Below are 17,985 nucleotides of genomic sequence, written 5' to 3'. Positions count from 1 at the left end.
TTTCACTGGCTTCAGTGGCAGATAGGCCCTGGTACTGCGGCCTTATTCCAGCAAAATGTTCAGTTAGCTTTAGAGCCACCAAGCACAAGGTAGCGGCTGAGCCTCCGTTTCACCTGTATTCAGTACGATGTGCCACGGAGGCTTCCCTCCCTTCCCGATGGCCCATCTAGTTAGTCCTGGCTCTGGCACGAACAGCGTGACCTCTGGCAAGTCCCTAACTCCTCAACTGCAAATTACATGCAGGTGTTGAAGTATGCCTTTTTATTTTTAACGATTTATTTATTTATTTGAAAGGCAGAGTTAGAGAGAGGCAGAGAGAGAGAGAGAGAGGTCTTCCATCCGCTGGTTCACTCCCCAAATGGCCACAATGGCCAGAGCTGGGCCGATCTGAAGCCAGGAGCCAGGAGCTTCTTCCAGGTCTCCCATATGGGTGCACAGGCCCAAAGACTTGGGCCATCTTCTACTGCTTTCCCAGGCCATAGCAGAGGGATGGATCGGAAGTGGAGCAGCAGGGACTCCAATCGGCACCCATGTGGGATGCCGGCACTGCAGGCAGTGGCTTTACCCGCTATGCCACAGCGCTGGCCCCGAATTATGTCTCAAAAAAAAAAAAAAAAAAATGACAGCTCTATACTTCTATGATCCTGACCCAGTAAAATTTATTATTAAGTTCAATTTATTCCCGAAGTTTCAGAATATGGTTTCTGAGGAAAAGGTTCTAATTGATAAAACTGTTGGAAACAACTGGGGTAAAGAATGAAGGTTTTTTAAAAAATTAATTTTTAGCTCCTTAGTACCCCCATATTTATGTAGCGGTATTACTCTCCACATTAGACTTTCTACATTAAAAAAAAAAAATCATAGCGGGGGAGACGTTTGGCCTGGCGGGTAGGATATGGCTGGACTGTCTGGCGTCCCATATCACAGTACCTGGCTTTGATTTCCAGCTCTGACTTCCAATTCCAGCTTCCTGCTACTGCAGACCCTCAGAGACAGCACTTAGCAGTGGCTCAAGGAGTCCCCGCCACCGTCTGGGAGACACGGATTTAGTTCCCAGTTTGGCTTTGCTGCAGGTGTTTGGGGGGAATGGACAGCTAGGATGGGAGCAGCGCTCTCAACCAAGTAAATAAACATTTAAAAGAAACATGACACTTTTAAGATGCTTTACAATCGAGCCTGTTTCAATAGGAACAATCAAGCTAACACTGAAGATCTTCCCAGGTTCCACGTCCTGCGTCTGAGAGATGACAGGGTGTGAGGCACTGGCCGCACGCGGCTCGCTGATTTGCATAGCTAGCCTATTTTAGAATTGTTGGTCTTAGCCCAAGACCGTGCCAGTTGGAGGAAGAATCATTCCGAGCGTGTAAAAGCCAGAAGACAAAGAAGCGCTAGCAAATAACCCAAGCGAAGCAGACCAGCATCTTCAGGGACCCGGCCTTAGGGCCGCTGGGAGGACAGCAGGTGACACACGACTTTCAGGAACGGGAGACCGAAGCAGGATGACCGGGACTGCCTGAAAGACGCCCTTTAGGTCCATGTCGGAGGCACCAGCGCCTCGGCGATGCTGAGACCGAGGAAAAATGTCGGCGCTGCTGCTCTCCCAGGCCGCGTTTCCTGCGGTCCGCGCGTCCCCGGTTTTCTACGCTGTCAGGTGTAGGCGAACCTGTCAGCTCGGCCGCCGTGAGGACTGAGGGGCACCCCGAGTGCACCCGCTACCGGCGGCAAGAAAGGAAGAGGGGGTGCAAACACCAATGCGGGGAGCGGACGCGTTTCCCCGCCGTCCCCTGCGGCCGGGCAGAGCCCGCAAAGGCCCGCAGCAGGCGCCCCGCCGCCCGCGCCCAGGTGTTCCTCGGCCCCCGCCTCCTCGCCCAGAAAGGCCGATTACATCAGCGCGCCCCGAGCGGCGAGGCCAGTCTCCGCATCTCAGACGGCCCCTCTCCTCCACGCCACCTCTGGCTCCTTAAGGGAGCCGGGGCGGAGCTCTCCCCGTCACGGCGGCCGCGAGGGAGGGCCTCCAGGAAGGCACCGCGTCCGAGCCGAGAGCCCCTTACACCGTGAGGGTGCTCCCCTCGCTCGCACGTATGGACTACACAGGGCCCGACAGCCACCCGGGCAGGTCGCCGCGCCGAGACCCACGGCCCCACACGCCCCACAGAGCGCGGCGCGGTCCGCGGGGCGGCCCCGGGAAGGAGGGGGCGCGGGGCATCCACGGGAGACTCGGCCGCGCCGCGCCTGCGCAGTCCCCAGCCAGCCCCGCCCGCCGCGGGGCGTGCTCGCACGGCCGCGCACCCTATCAGGCGGCCGCAGGGAGCGCGCCCGCGGCCTCGCCCTCTCTCGCTCCTCCCCTCTCCCCAACTCTGTTCGGACTCAGTCCGAGGCTCGGGGACCCGGGGCCTCGGCTCTCCGCCCCGGCAGGCGCCCACGCCCTCCTGCGCGCGTGCGCAGAGGCGGGCCGCAGGGCGAGGGCGCGAGGGAAGGGCGGGCGTACGTCCTTGCGTGCGTCCCAGGCAGCGCGCACGCCGGCGTGAGAGGGCACGGGGAAAAGGTGGCTCTGGCCGGGGCGGCTCGGCTTCCTGGGGCTATGTAGCTGGGCTCGTCGGCTCGGGGTCCTGCTTCGCCGCCCTCGCCGCGTCCCTGCGGGGAGTCGCCGCTCCGGAGAGACACCGCCCTTACTCCCGCAAGCGCTCCCTCGACGGCAGAGCTCTCTCGCCCGCCCGCGGGAGCGTCCCGGCCGAGCAGCCCCGAGGGGGGAGGGGAGGCCATTTTGTCCCGACCGACTCCCCGGAACCGGGAGGAGCGGCTGGGAGAGGCTGCGGAGCCGCGGTCGCCGCCCTCGGAGGCACCGGACGCCGCCACCGTCGGGGCTTCCCGGACGAGGCCGTTCGTAGGTCGCCCGTGCCCTCGCCAGCCCGCGGCTTTCCCACGCCTGCCCAGTCCTCCGGCCTGAGAACGCCCGGGAGAGGAGTTGGCCGTGGTGAGCGGGACCGATCCCTTGGGGCCGCCGGCGGCGAGAGCCCGAGCCGCTCCTCCCAATGGCGAAGAAGACGTACGACCTGCTTTTCAAGCTGCTCCTGATCGGGGACTCGGGAGTGGGCAAGACCTGCGTCCTTTTTCGCTTTTCGGATGATGCCTTCAACACCACCTTTATTTCCACCATAGGTAAGAGCTGCGGGAGGACGGGGCGCGCTCCCTCCGCTGCGAGCCGTTTCTTTTCGCCCCAGACATCTTGCTTCCCGTGATATACGCCTTTGTTCCGGCGATTCCGAGCCCAGACGCCAGCCCCAAGTTGCTGTTTGAATCGGCTTCGAGCTGGCTGGGGCGGGGTCTTCCCTTGCTTTCCATCCGGTCCCTGCCCAGTGCCTGCTGTTAGGATTAGGCAGCCTTTTACCCACGGCTCTGGCCGCGACTTGGACTGGCTTTTTCCTATTTGTGTGGCGTTGCCCAGCCTGTGGGATATCGTTCGGGACCCATCTGAGTGGTTGGGGGAGAAGCCGTGTTGGCTCTTTGGGAAGGGGTCTGGGTTTGTACAGGATTCCATATGGTCCTTAGAGTAAACTTGAGGGTTTGTGTGAGGAATAATTAAGGCAAATTAGAGGGGAAAAGTGCGTTGCCTGCGTTGACTAATCCATTGATGTGTCAGGCAGTCGGAGACTCGTGGTGCTTGGGGTGGGACCCTGGCGTGCTGGCCGCGACGGGGGGCGATGCTCGGCTCGTGTGCTCAGACCCCAAGGCGTGAAGCCACACACACACACACACAAACACACACACACTCGCCCTCCTGTTGTACTCGACGCTGGGTTTACAGGAAACCATTCTGCCAGTCGCAGCCCACCCCCTGTTTCAGAATTACTTGGTGTGGAAGTAAGAGCTATAGGTTGACCTTTGAAATAGGTTTCCCGTTTAGGAAAAGAAAGGAAAAGCGCTAAGAAAGTCCCTTTTGCGTGGCACTAACCCGAGTTGTTTTCAAGTAGTAAGTGTGCGTGAAACCCAGCCTCTTGCCCAACACACGGCGGATTGCTCGGCTGCCTCTGTCACTTGGAGCCCAGTGCTCAGCACTGGGCAGTGCAATGAAACCTGCTGTTCAATGCAACTAGTTTAGTATTGGGACTGCTTTAAAAAGAGCTGCAGTCTTTATTGAGTTGGACCAAAGTGTCAAAATTAAGTTGGTTTCAGCCAAATTGTAGCATTACTGAAATCGTTGGTTTGGATTTCTTATGGCATGTATTTATCGGCTACTCACTTCATTCTCACAGAACAAACTGTGGCGAAATTAAATTAGACAAGGGATTATTTGAAATAGATATTTGACTCACCTTCTTTGGGGGAAAGTCGTTATTTTCTGAGTGTCATAATGTTCTCTCTCATACATTTGTGAGACTCAGAACTTGTGTTCTCTGCTTTGTGGGTTAGCACCCCTAGCACCAAGTGTGCTTTTAATATTCCGCTTTTAGCTGTTGCTGGGTGGGTCAGGTGGTTAGGCTGATGAGCAAATATTTATTGAGCACCTATCGCTAGGCACTGTTTCTGACACTGGGGGACACAGTAGACCCCTTGAGGGACATTGCAGTGAGAACAGTCACGGTGGGGCGTGAAAGTGGGGCTGCATCTGAGAGGAAGTCTACGGGACAGATAGGAATTGGACCAGAGGGCCGGGAAAGGGGGACACAGCGGACCTGCCGTCGTTGGGGATTTAATTCCTGTGGCCAACTTTAACCTGCCTTGGGAGGGATGGAGGGTAGGAAGAAAAGCAGTAACGTGGTCTGCTTCGGTCTTTCTGTGGCTGTGTACCCATTCCAAAGCTCAGCCCTGTAAAGGTAAAGGCGTGCTCTTTTTGTGTGGTCCTTATACTGGGAAAATGTGGGGGACGTTGGATCAAGCCTGCTGGGTTACTGTCTGTGTGACTTTGGCAGGTCACTTAACCTTTCTCTGCTCCGGGTTTTTCTTTTTTTTTTTTCCCCCTTTAAATAGTGTTGGGTATGAGATCTGGCAGGTAGGGTAGTTGTGAGGGATTTGTGGGTTAGTGACAGTCACTTTGCGTGGTGCCAGGCGCTTCCTAGGAGCACAGTGCATATAAACTGTGTGTGGAGTACGTGGCCCTTCTGCTTCTGAAGTGGGGCAGAACGTGTTACCTCACAGACGGAACATCCTGCACACACCGGTCTCCCAGAAATTTGTTGTTGCTCTGCTAAACAATTTCACATTAGATTCTGACATTTTCAGCATTTTAATGTAAAAATGTTTGCGGGGTGGCATTTGGCCCAGTGGTTGGGACGCTCACGTCCATTTCATGGTGCCTGGTTCCAGGCCTGGCTCAGTTTCCTGCTAGTGGAGACCCTGGGAGGCAGCAGGTGGTGATGGCTCATGGGTGCGTTCTCCCATTCCCCTTATCTCCCCCTGCTTTTCAGATAAAAGGTGAAGATTAATAAGTAAAAAGTATAAAATCCAAGCACAGAATTATATTTGTGTTTACAAGACCACCCAAGAACAGAGGGACAGAAACATTAAAAAAGTTTTTGATATTTTATATGTAAGATGTTGAATACTGTAAGCTTTGTGTACTAGCTCTGTGCACAGGATTGGAAGTCTATTGTCTTAAACCCATACTGTTCAAAAGAAATAATGTGAGTCACATATATAATTTAACTTTTTTTGATAACCACGTCCAAAAAAGTTAGGTTTTAATATATTTAAACTCATATCCAAAATGCTATTTTGTTGTGTAACAAGATTTAAAAATTATTAAGATATTTTACATTCTTTTTCTCTTGTTTGTAAGTTATACTTAGAGTTTATCTTGGTTAAGATTAAGCGTACTTCAGGTCCACAATAGCCGCATGTGCTAGTGGCTACCATATTGGACAGTCCATGTCTAAATGACCTAAAGTAGCCAGTTGGCAATGTGCAGAAGGTTAGAAAGTTTTCAATGTGTAATACTTTTAAGACATTAAAAATGTCAGCCGACTAGGGTTTGTTTTAATCTAGAGCATTCTCTAAGCATAAATGACTGTAAAATTTACGATTTGTTGCTTGATTGTTAAAACATTTGAAATTTGTGTAGAAGGACCGAGTGGCCAAAATAATGCAGGCTATCATTTCAGGTGCAATTGTTTTCATTATCGATTCTTGAAAAAAATTTTTTTAAGGATTTGTGATGCTTATTTAACAGTGCTCACAAAGACTACTGCATTTAACTTTTTCTCTATACTTTAAATTTTCACACGTCTATGCTAAAAATTATGTATAACATTTTTGGTCAGATTTATTGCAGACAGAGTTAACAAAAACAGATTACTGGTATGTTCCACATTTATCCAATCTCATGTGAATCCAAGGACACTGGAGTACTTAGTATCCATTTCACAAGGACAGAGATCTTTTTTTTTTCCCTGATAGTGTGTGCTAAGCACCCAGAAGAGTCCCTGCATTAAATTGGTGCATGATAAATAATGAATAAAGGCAGGCAGGCAGATAGGTAGCACAGTCAAGATCCTCTTGATACGGCATTGGAACTAGTTTATTTTAATATTTTCCCCTTTTATTTTCTGAGCAGTACTTGAAGCAGATTGGGATCAGGTTTTACTTAACAGTATTGGCTGTTTGGCTAACAGTGATTTTAGGGCAAAACTGGTCTTGGATTTTCAAATCTTATTGAAGAGGAATTGCTTAAGAGAGTTGCGGATTTTGGATTAACAGGTTTCAGTGGCTGATATGACAGTAACTCTTTTTGACAGTATGAGCTCATGAAAGTTTTGCCCATTAGTGATACGGTAATTACATGAACTGTGCCCCAAACACAAAGTTTTAGTGGGCTGTTTCCGCTGAATGTACTGTCTTCTGGTGGTGGTAATTCTCCCTGCACCCCTAGACTTACTACTACTGTTTCCATAGGGAGTATCTTGGGAAATGGAGTCTCTGGGCACTATGTGAAAATTAAATCGATAAAGGCTCTTGCCCCTGGGAAAGATATAATACATTTTTTTGTGGTCTTGAATGTTTCTGCTATGCTTGGGAATTGTAGGTTGGTTCCACTAACCTGCATTTAAGAACTGACGGATTCAGTTGAACCAAACCCATTTTTTATGGAGTATGACTACTTTTAGAGAAATGAGCCAACGCTTTGTGATATTCAACGTGTCTGGGCTCTGCTCTAGTATGCACGCAGCTCATGCTGCAGGAATGCCAGAGTACCTGAGCAGTTTTTCTCACTTGAACACGTCCTTTTCAGCTTGATTAAAAACTATCTGAAGAAGATACACAAATGGCCAACATGCAGATAAAAAATTCTCACCATCACTAATAATTAGGGAGATGCTAATCAGAACCATAATGAAATGTCACTTTATATCCATTTAGGATGGCTTTCATAAAAAAAGACAAAAGTAAGTGTTGGTGAGGATGTGGAGAAATTGGAGTCTTGGTGTATTCCTGGTGAGAAAGTGAATTGGTTTCTTTAAAAGAAGGGGGCGGGGAGGGGCCGGCCTTGCGGTGTAGTAGGCTAAGCCTTCACCTTAGCTCCAGTATCCCATATGGGTGCTGGTTCGAGTCCTGGCTGCTGCTCTTCCAATCCAGCTCTCTGCTTTGGCCTGGGAAAGCAGTAGAAGATGGCGCATGTCCTTGGGCCCCTGTACCTGCATGGGAAAACTGGAAGAAGCCCCTGGCTCCTGGCTTTGGATTGGCCCAGGTCTGGCCATTGCAGCCTTTTGGGGATTGAACTAGCAGACTTTCTGTCTCTCCCTCTTCTGTAACTCTACCTATCAAGTAAATAAATAAAATAAAAAAAGGAAAGTATTACCATGTGATCCTATAAATTCTGCTTCTAAATTATATGCAAAAGAATTTAAAGTGGGGACTTGAATAGAGGGTTTGTACACCAGTGTTCATAGTAGCATAATTCACAGTAGCTAAAAGGTAGAAGCAACCCAGATGTCCATTGATGAATGAATGGTTAGTAAACAAAATGTATTTACATACAGTGGAATATTATTCAGGCTTTAAAAAGGAAGCCAGTGCTGTGGTGTAGTGCCTGAAATGCTGGCATCCCGTGTGAGCGCTGGTTTGAGTCCTGGCTGCCCCACTTTCCTTCTACCTCCCTAATAAACCTGGGAATGCAGAGGAAAATGGCGCTAATGTTCTACTCATGTGGGAGACCCAGATGAGGTTCCATGCTCTCCTAGCTTCAGCCTGGCCTACCCTCAGCTGTTGCAGCCCTTTGTGGAGTAAACCAGCTCATTTAAGATCTCTGTTTCTCTGTGTCTCCTATTCTCTGTAAGTTTGCATTTGAAATAAATACATTTTAAAAAAAGGGAATGAAATCCTGATATGTGCTGCAACATAGATGAATCTTGAAAAACATACTAAGTGAAATAAACCAGACACAACGGGATAAGTATTGAGATACCCGGAATAGACAAACTCATAAAGTAGAATAAAGGTTTACTGGGGGCCTAGGGAACGGGGTAATGGAGTTACTGTACTGCTTATTGGGCACAGAATTTTAGTATGAGAGGATGAAAAAATTCTGAAGGATGGATAGTGGTGTGTTAGATTTCTTTTCTTTAAAATTTCTGACAGGATGGGCGTTGTGGCCTGGTTGGTTAAGCCACCACTTGGGCTACCAGCTTCTGCTTCCAGTCAAGCTCCCTGCTAATGCACCTGGGAAGCAGCAAGTGCTGTCTCAGTGACTTGAGTCCCTGCCACCTATCCGGGAGCCCAGGATGGAGTTCCTGGCTCCTGGCTTTGGCCTGCCCTAGCCCTAGCTGTATGGCCATTTGGGGAATAACTAGTGTGTGGAGGATCTCCGCTCTCCCAACCCACCACCCCTCTATTGTTCAAATAAATAAAGAAATCTTTAAAAAGTCTGAGAGGAACTACTTATGAAGGAAGGAGGTTTATGGCAGTTTATGGTTTTGGAGGTTCACAGTCTAAGATCATGTGACCCCATTAGTCTGGCATCTGATGAGGGTAGAGGCTTGCAGTGGGAGAGCATGTGTGGAAGAATGATGACTGGGCGAGTCAGGAAGTAGAGACAGACAAATAGGGAGTCAGTCTGTCTAAAGCAGTTATGATCAGTTCACAGGGCTCCACCTTAGCAACCTAATCCAACACAATCTCTTCTCAAAGGCCCTACCTTCAGACTATATAACTGGATCAAACCTCCACCTTTAATCCAGCAACGTTAATCCATTAACCATTAGTATAAGACTTCGGGGCTTAAATGCATGAGTTGGGGAACCAAGTCATGTTCAAACTATAACAGGTGGTTATGGTTGCATAATATGAGTGTATTTAATACCACTGAATCACACACTTAAAAATAGTTAAAATGAACAAAAAGACAAAAGCTGTGTGATTCCACTGATATGAAGTATCTGAAATTGTCAAATTCATAGGAACATAAACTTAGGATGGTGATCACCAGGGATGTAAGGGAGGAAGAAATAGAGAGTTGTTTAATGAGGATGAAAAGGCCTATTTCATTTGGCAGGATCTGTTGTATGTAATGTGACACATGATACACAATGTGATACTGTCAGTTTTGGAGGAGGGTCGGTTCCAGGACCCCCTCCTACTCAAGGATGACCTGGCATAGTAGTATCGGCAGATAATTTGTACAGTCCTACTATGTGCTTTGAGTTATCTCACGGTTGCGTTTAATGCCTACTGCAATGTAAATGCTGTTCTTTAGGGAATAGAACATGTTCAGCACAGACATTTTTCTCCCCCAGATGGTTTTGATGTGCAGATGTGGGGGACTGATTGCCCTTTAATGAACTGTACACCTGGAAAGGCTAAGCTGGTAAATCTCATGTTACATGTGTTTTTTAACCACAATTTTAAAAATTAGTTTAAATGGTAAATTTTGTTATGTGTATTTTGCCACCTCCCTCCAAAAACCAAAACCAGAAAAGCTATTCAGCATTTGACTCAACTCTAAAAGAGCATTGGATCACAGGTGATTCCCATTCCAGTGATGGCTCCTGTTAGCCAGTGGACAGTGAGCCAGGAGGACCCTTTATCATCTTTTCCTGTGTGTTAGTATGACTCTGTACTTCTAGAGAGCAAAGGTAGTTTTGTCTTTCTGTGTTTTGCCTATCTACATGGACCTCCTTGGACTGTTAGAATCACAGACTGTTGGTGCAGGAGTGACTCCTAAGTAAATTTTCAGGGTGGGGAAACTGGGATTGGAGCGGTGAAGGTTGTAGGACTGATGAGTAAAGGAGCTTTGATTAGAATACAGAGCCAGTTCTATTCTGGGCCATGTTTCTCATCCTCAGAATTTAAATTTTTTTTTTTTTTTTTTTTTGACAGGCAGAGTTAGAGAGGTCTTCCTTCTGTTGGTTCACCCCCTAAATGGCTGCTACGGCTGGCACGCTGCGCTGATCCAAAGCCAGGAACCAGGTGCTTCTTCCTGGTTTCCCATGCGGGTGCAGGGCCTGAGCACTTGGGCCATCCTCCACTGCCTTCCTGGGTCACAGCAGAGAGCTGGACTGGAAGAGGAGCAACTGAGACTAGAACCCAGAGTGCCGGCACCGCAGGCAGAGGATTAGCCTGGTGAGCTGCGGCGCCGGCCAGAATTTAATTTTTTTAAAAAAATTATTTATTTGAAAGGCAGAGAGGGGCTGGTGCTGTGGCATAGCGGTTAAAGCTGCTGCCTGCGGTACTGGCATCCCATATGGGCAGTGATTCGAAACCTGGCTGCTCTACTTCTGATTCAGCTCTCTGCTGTGGCCCGGGAAAGCAGTGGAAGATGGCCCAAGTCCTTGGGCCCCTGCACTTGCATGGGAGACCTGGAGGAAGCTCCTGGCTCCTGGCTTTGGATCAGCACAGCTCCGGCTGATGTGGCCAACTGGGGAGTGGGCCAGCGGATGGAGGACCCCTCTCTCTCTATCTCTGCCCCTCCTTTCTGTGTAACTGACTTTCAAATAAATGAATAAATCTTAAAAAAAAAAAAAAAGGCAGAGAGGCAGGGAGAGAGAAAAGGAATGGGGTCATCTTCTGCTTTCCCAGGCCATAGCAGAGAGCTGGATTGGAAGTGGATCAGCTGGGACTTGAACTTGCTCCCATATGGGATACTGGCACTGCAGGCAGAGGCTTTACCTGCTGTACCGCAGCATCAGCGCCAACTGTTTTTTAAGAAGTCTTTTTTTTTTTAGTTTGAGAAGTGGAGTTACTGTGGTTCTCCCTTCCCTTTCTCTGTCTTTTTGGCAAGAGTTGAGAAGTAACAGGTCTTAGCACCTAATATCAAGATTTTGTTCAGGGAACTGGTGTTGTGGTGCTGTGAGTTAAGTGCTCTATATGGAGTGCTGGTTTGATTTCTGGCTGCTCTGCTTCACATCCAGCTCTCTGCTGATGTGCCTGGGAAAGCAGTGGAAGATGCTTGGGCCCCTGCCACTGTTGTGGGAGTCCTGGATGGAGTTTCTGGCTCCTGGCTTTGGCCTGGCTCAGCCCCAATGAACCAATGGATGGAAGATCTCTGTTTATCCCCCCCCTTTATTTATTTATTTCTTAAGATTTATTTATTTATTTGAAAATCAGAGTTACAGAGAGAGGAAAGACAGAGAGAGATCTTCCATCTGCTGGTTCTCTCCCCAAATGGCTGCAACAGAGCTGTGCCTATCTGGAATCAGGAGCTTCTTCTGGTCTCCCATATGGGTGCAGGTGCCTAACCACTTGGGTTGTCCTCTGCTGCTTTCCCACACACACAAACAGGGCGCTGGACCAGTAGTGAAGTAGTAGGGTCTCAGACTGGAGTGCATGTGGGATGCTGGCACTGCAGTTGGCGGCTTAACCTGCTGCACACCAGTGCTGCTCCTCTCTCTCTCTCTCTCTCTCTCTCCCTCCCTCCCTCCCTCCCTCCCTCCCTCTCTCCCTCTCTCCCTTTCTCCCTCTTTCCCTCTCTCCCTCCCTCCCTCTCTCTGTAACTCTGCCTGATAAATATATACATAATTTTTGAAAAAGATTTTGTTCAGGTTGCTTATTCTTTGCAAACTTACAGCATAATAAGGCAGAGTTGAGAAAGTTAGGTTTTTTTTTTTTTTTCAAGGTTTATGGTGTGTAATCATGGACAAGGTGTGGCAGGTGAACTACTGATTATTGATCTCTTCTTGGTGTGTAAAAGGAAAAGAATGATTGGAAAAATACCGACAATCTATTTCAGCTTGTAATGCAACAGGGCGAGGTTGTCCAGGCAGTGCATGGTAGCAGCTGTGATGAACAGAGAACTGGAGGCTTGTGGAGCATCAGCTTAACAAAGAGGAGATCATTATTTAGTGTAAAGTATAAGGTATGTGATCAGCTAAAGAGATCTGGGGATCTCGTATGGAGATAGACATCAAGGAGCAGTTTAGAGGAGCTGCAGAGGTGGTTGAGGTTGAGAGAATACTAATATTATCTGAGCCATCTTCTGAACTTCCTGGATTGGATTTCTCTATGTGAATAATGAGAGTTAATGGAATAAGCCCATTAACTGTGGATTATAAGAAAAGGAATTTGAAGTGATCAGAATAAAATTTTGGTGATGAAAGCTCAATCTGAAGGGATAGCTGAAATAAGAAAAAAAATGTCTTTGAAGACAGTGCCATGCATTTTGGTTTTCAGGCAAGAGTTACTGATGTTTATCCTTGCTTCCAGAGATAAACAGTAATGTAGGGCTACTTCAGAAGATTGTGGAAAGTGAAATTAAAAGATAAGTTTATTTTAGTGCAAAGATTTTGAAATCTCTGTGTAAGAGGGCTCTTTCTTAGGTGCAGCAGCTTGAATCTGCTGTTGGTGCTGCCGCCGCTCACTTCAGAGTGTTTGTTGGTTCAAGTCCTGCTAATGCACACCCTGGGAAGCAGCAGGCGATGGCTCAAGTACTTGATCCCTGCCACCCATGTGGGAGACCTGGAGGGAGTTCCTGGCTCCTGGCTTTGACCTGGCCCAGCTCTGGCTATTGGGAGATTTTGGGGAGTGAACCAATGTGAATGGAAGATCTCTGTCTGCCTTTCAAATAAAATGAAAATAAATAAGTGAAAAAGTTCATGAGAAATGGTATTATGAAAAAAACTACCTTTTGCTTTCGAATTTTTTTGCATCAAAATTCTTTTTTTTTTTCTATGAGCTTTTGGAAATACCATCAGCATTTTTGAAGAGAAAACAGCCAGTGATGGAATGCTACATTTCCACTTTGACCCAGAACAGAGCATCCAAGGTTGTTAAAGAGTAGAAAATGGAAAAATTATTTTGGTTACAAAAAAGTACAGCGTATCAAAATCAGAACAGAGGACAGTGTTGATTTGTTTCTTTCCTATCAGTAGCAGTGCTTATGCAGACTTTAGAAAATTGAACTTTTTATTAAGATATTGGTAGATTCACTTGCAGTTGTAAAAGATACAGAGGGCATCCCTTGTGCTTGTATGCTTTGCCCAGTTTCTCCCAGTGGTAATATTTTTACAAAACTGTAGTATAACATCACAACCAGGATATTGCTATCAAGTGCAATACACTGGTCTTATTAAAATTTCCTTAGTTTTATTTGTACTCATGTGTGTGCTAAATTCTATGTAATTTCATCACTTGTGAAAGTTTTATCCACCACCACAGTCAAGATACTGAACAGTTCAAGGGACAAGGGTCCTCCGTGTTGTTTTACATAACCATACCCCACCCCTGTTTTTCCCCACTAACCCTTGATAACTACAAATCTGCCCTCCATTTCTAAAATTTTGTCATTTCACAAATGCAATATGAATGGAGTACTACAGGTTGTAACCTTTTGGGATTGGCTCTTTTCCTTTCTTTAAGTCTGTATAATTTCCTGGAGCTTCATCCAAGTGATCTGTATTAATAACTTTTTAAAAAAAATTATTTATTTGAACGAATGATATGGAGGGAGAGAAGAAGAGAGGGAGAGGAGCCGAGAGAGATTCTATCCGCTGAGAAACTCAAGTGCTAAGGACTTGGGCCATCTTCAGCTCTCTTCTCAAGCATATTAGCATGGAGCTGGATCAGAAGCAAACATGGAATGCTGGTGTTGTAAGTGGTGTTCTCAACACTGACCCCCAGAATTCTTTTTTGATGTTACATAGTATTTCATGATATAGATATAGTACAATTTGCTGAACCATTTACCTGTTGAGGAATGCCAAGCCTCATTCTTGGTTTTACTGTACTTAAAGCTGCTTTGGATATTTGTGTACAGGTTTTTGTGTAGTCATAAATTTTCATTTCTCTGGAATAAATGCCCAAGAGTGCAGTTGCTGGGTCACTTGGTAATTGCATGTTTAGTTTTATAAGAAACTGCCAAGTTTCCAGAACAGCTGTGCCATTGTACACTCCCACCAGCAGTTTATGAGTGAGCCAGTTCCTCCGCATTCTCACCCTCACTATCATTTGGCATTGTCATTATTTTGTATTTTAGCCTTTCTGATAACTGTGTCCTGATTATCTCATTGTGGTTTTTAATTTTCATTTCTGTTACAATCAATGGCGTTAATCTTTTTATGTGCTTATTTGCCATTTGTATATCTTTTTCAGTGAAATGTCTGTTCAGTGGTTACCCTTCTTTTAATTGAATTGGTAAAACTTTGTTTAACTTTTGAATCTTGAAAGGTTTTTAAACATTTAAAATCCTAGTGCTGGGGCTGGCGTTTGGCTTAGTGGTTACAACACCTGCTTCTCATGTCAGAGCGCCTGGAATTGATTCCTGACTTCTGCTTCCAATTCCACTTTCTGTCAGGGCAGACCCTGGGAGGCAGCAGGTAATGGCTCAAGTAGTTGAGTTCCTGTCACCCAGCTGGAAGACCTGGGTTAAATTCTTGGCTCCCAGCTTCGGTCCAGCCCAGCCCTGGCTGTTGTGGACAACTGGGAAGTGAACCAGCAGAGAGGAATTCTTGTCTCTCTCTCTCTCAGCCTCTTGAAGGAAAAAATGAATTCTAGTCCTTTGTTGCGTCTCTGGTTAGCAGACATTTTCTCCCAGTCTGTAGCGTGTCTTTTCAACTTTTTCACACAGGCTTTTGCAGAGCAAAAGTTTAAGAATCTGGGGCAGGCGTTGTAGTTCAGTTGGGTAAGTTGGTGCTTGGGATATTCACATTCTGTGTTGGAGTGCCTGGAGTCAGATCCCACCTCTACATTTTTTTTTTTTTTTTTTTTTTTAAGATTTGTTTATTTTTATTTGAGAGGCAGAGTTACAGACAGAGAGAGGGAGAAACAGAGAGAGAGGTCTTTCATCCTTTGGTTCACTCCCCCAAAAAGCCACAACATCTGGAGATGGGCTAATCTGTAGGCAGGAGCTTCTTCTGAGTCTCCCACGTGGGTGCAGGGGTCCAAGCACTTGGGCCATCTTTGACTGCTTTGCCAGGCCAATAGAAGGAAGCTGGATTGAAAGTGGGGCAGCTGAGACTGGAACTGGTGCCTGTATTGGATGCTGGTGCCACTGGCCGCCCACCTCGGCTCTGACCCAGCTTACTGCTAATGTGCACCCTAAGAAACAGCAGACAATTACTCAAGTACTTGGGTCCCTGCCACTCATGTGGGAGACGTTGATGGAGTTCCTGGCTTCGGCCTGGCCCTGTCCCAGCTGTTGTCTGTTGAGGGCATTTGGGGTGTGAACTAGCAGGTGGAAGATACTTCTTGCTGTTGCTGTCCCAAATAAATAAAAATAAACAAAAAAATTCTTATGGGGTTCATTTATGAACCATGCTTTTGTGGCTAAGAGTTCTGTCTATCCTCAATCCCCAAGAGTTTCTTCTGTATTTTTCCTAGGGTTTATGGTTTTGTGTTTCACCTGTTAAATTGTGTGTGAGTGGAGCCAGTGCTGTGGCGCAGTGGGTTAACGCCCTGGCCTGAATCGCTGGCATCCCATATGGGTGCCGGTTTGAGACTCGGCTGCTCTTCTTCCGATCTAGCTCTCTGCTATGGCCTGGGATAGCAGTAGAAGATGGCCCAAATCCTTGGGCCCCTGAACCCATGTGGGAAATCCGGAAGAAGCTCCTGGCTCCTGGCTTCGGATTGGCACAGCTCCAGCCATTGCGGCCATCTGGGGAGTGAACCAGCGGATGGAAGACGTCTCTGTCTCTACCTCTCTCTGTAACTCTATCAGATAAATAAAAATAAATCTTAAAAAAAAAAAATTGTGTGTTAGTTGGTTTTTATATGGTGTGGTGTTTTGATTGAGGTTTGTACCCCTCCTCCCACCCCATGAATGGGACCTCCAGTCACTTGGGTTTTATCCCTTGAATTTTAGGCTTCCCTCTCTCCAGTCACTCACATGTCAGGTGATGAAAATGTTCTGAAGGGTTTCAGAGTCTATAGGACCCTGTAGGAATTAAAGTTGACAGGGTGGTTTACTCCTTACCGTAAATCTAAACTGAGCTTTCTGAAAAGTTTTGAAAATGAGTGTTTATTCATCCAGTGATATATTCATTCAGATTTATATATACATATATATTCATATATATATATATTCATTTAGATACACACACACACATATTTGAAATAAAATACTGCTGAAAGGTTTTCGGTAATGAAAAGAAGTAACCCCTTGTCCTGTTCTCACTCCACTTCAGGGGCATCCTCTCTCTACTATCTGCCCGTGTGTGTGTGTGTGTGTGTGTGTGTGTTTTAAGTTTTTTATTTATTTATTTGAGAGGTAGAGTTACAGACAGTGAGAGGGAGAGACAGAGAGAAAGGTCTTCCTTCTGTTCGTTCACTCTCCAGATGGCCACAATGGCCGGAACTGCGCCGATCCAAAGCCAGGAGCCAGGAGCTTCTTCCCAGTCTCCCACTTGGGGACAGGGGCCCGGGCACTTGGGCCATCTTTTACTGCTTTCCCAGGCCATAGCAGAGAGCTGGACTGGAAGAGGGGCAGCTGGGACTAGAACCGGCGCCCATATGGGATGTCAGTGCCCAGGTGGATGATTAACCTACTGCGCAATGGTGCTGGCCCCCTGTGTTTTCAGAAGAGATGCCTATACAGGTATCTTTGGAGCCATTAATTTAATTCTAGGTGAGAGTTTTAGCCTTTTATAATCTCATCCCATTCTGTTCCAATTCTTGTTAAATTGATATCTGATGGTTAAATTAATATGCCCATGCAAATATTCCTTGTTTAGCCAGATAGTCTACCCTATTCCCTGTCTTCTAAAGTTAAACATTTTCTTTAATTCATTTCCTTTTACTCATATCTAGTCTGCCTGCATCCTCCAATCACTTCTCAAAATGAGTTTCCACATTTGAGAGTTTTTCTTGCAGTTTCTGTTGTTTTCCTGGACACTGCTTTCTTCTAGATTCTTTCTCCCTCCTGCTTTAGCAGTAGACTGATTATTAATTAGGCCTGCTGCACAGCTGTTGTCTTGGTCATTCCTCTTTGTGTGGCATCTAGTTTGTTACCATCCCTTTGTTGGTTTATTGTCTTGGAGCATGTCCTCTAGTAGATTCTTGTACAAAGAGCACATTTCTGAAAAAGGACATTTTTGAGACTTTTTAAAAAAAGATCTATTTATTTGAGAGGCAGAGTTTTATATATATATATATATATATAGAGAGAGAGAGAGAGAGAGAGAGAGAGAGAGAGAGAAAGACAAAGGTCTTCCATCCACTGGTTCACTCCCCAGATGGCTGCAATGGCTGGAGCTGGGCGGATCTGAAGCCAGGAGCCAGTGGCTTCCTCCGGTCTGACACGTGGGTGTAGGGGCCCAAGCACTTGCACCATCTTCCATTGCTTTCCCAGGCGATAGCAGGAAGCTGGGTCGGACGTGGGGCAGCTGGGACTGCGGATGTCAGTGCTGCAGGGGGAGGCCTAGCCTATTACACCACAGCACTGGCCCAGAGACTGTGTTTGACAGTGTCTTAATTCTTTTTACTCAAAGTATTTGACAGATCAGAGAATTCTGGGGACTTATTTTTTATTTTTTATTTTTTTAGGGTTTAGAAAGCATTATTCCAAACTTTTGTAGCATCTGATGATGCTGACAAGTGCAATATCATTTTGGTTGTTTCTCCTTAATA

At 46.7% G+C, this 17,985-nt stretch overlaps 1 protein-coding gene across 1 annotated transcript in view; it reads left to right on the top strand.

Annotated features, from left to right (window-relative positions):
• The first annotated feature begins 2,325 nt into the window (after nt 1–2,325).
• RAB10 (RAB10, member RAS oncogene family) overlaps nt 2,326–17,985 on the top strand; it is a 97,306-nt gene continuing 81,646 nt past the window's right edge. Inside the window, exon 1 of the mRNA XM_002709976.5 lies at nt 2,326–3,159. Within this exon, the coding sequence (XP_002710022.1) occupies nt 3,033–3,159 (127 nt within the window). The 5' untranslated portion in view covers nt 2,326–3,032. The remainder of the gene's footprint in view (nt 3,160–17,985) is intronic.

The sequence above is a fragment of the Oryctolagus cuniculus genome, chromosome 2, assembly GCF_964237555.1.
Source record: "Oryctolagus cuniculus chromosome 2, mOryCun1.1, whole genome shotgun sequence".
Taxonomy (NCBI): domain Eukaryota; kingdom Metazoa; phylum Chordata; class Mammalia; order Lagomorpha; family Leporidae; genus Oryctolagus; species Oryctolagus cuniculus.
Note: the sequence above shows the minus strand (reverse complement) of the source record. Positions and strands in the feature narration are given on the sequence as shown.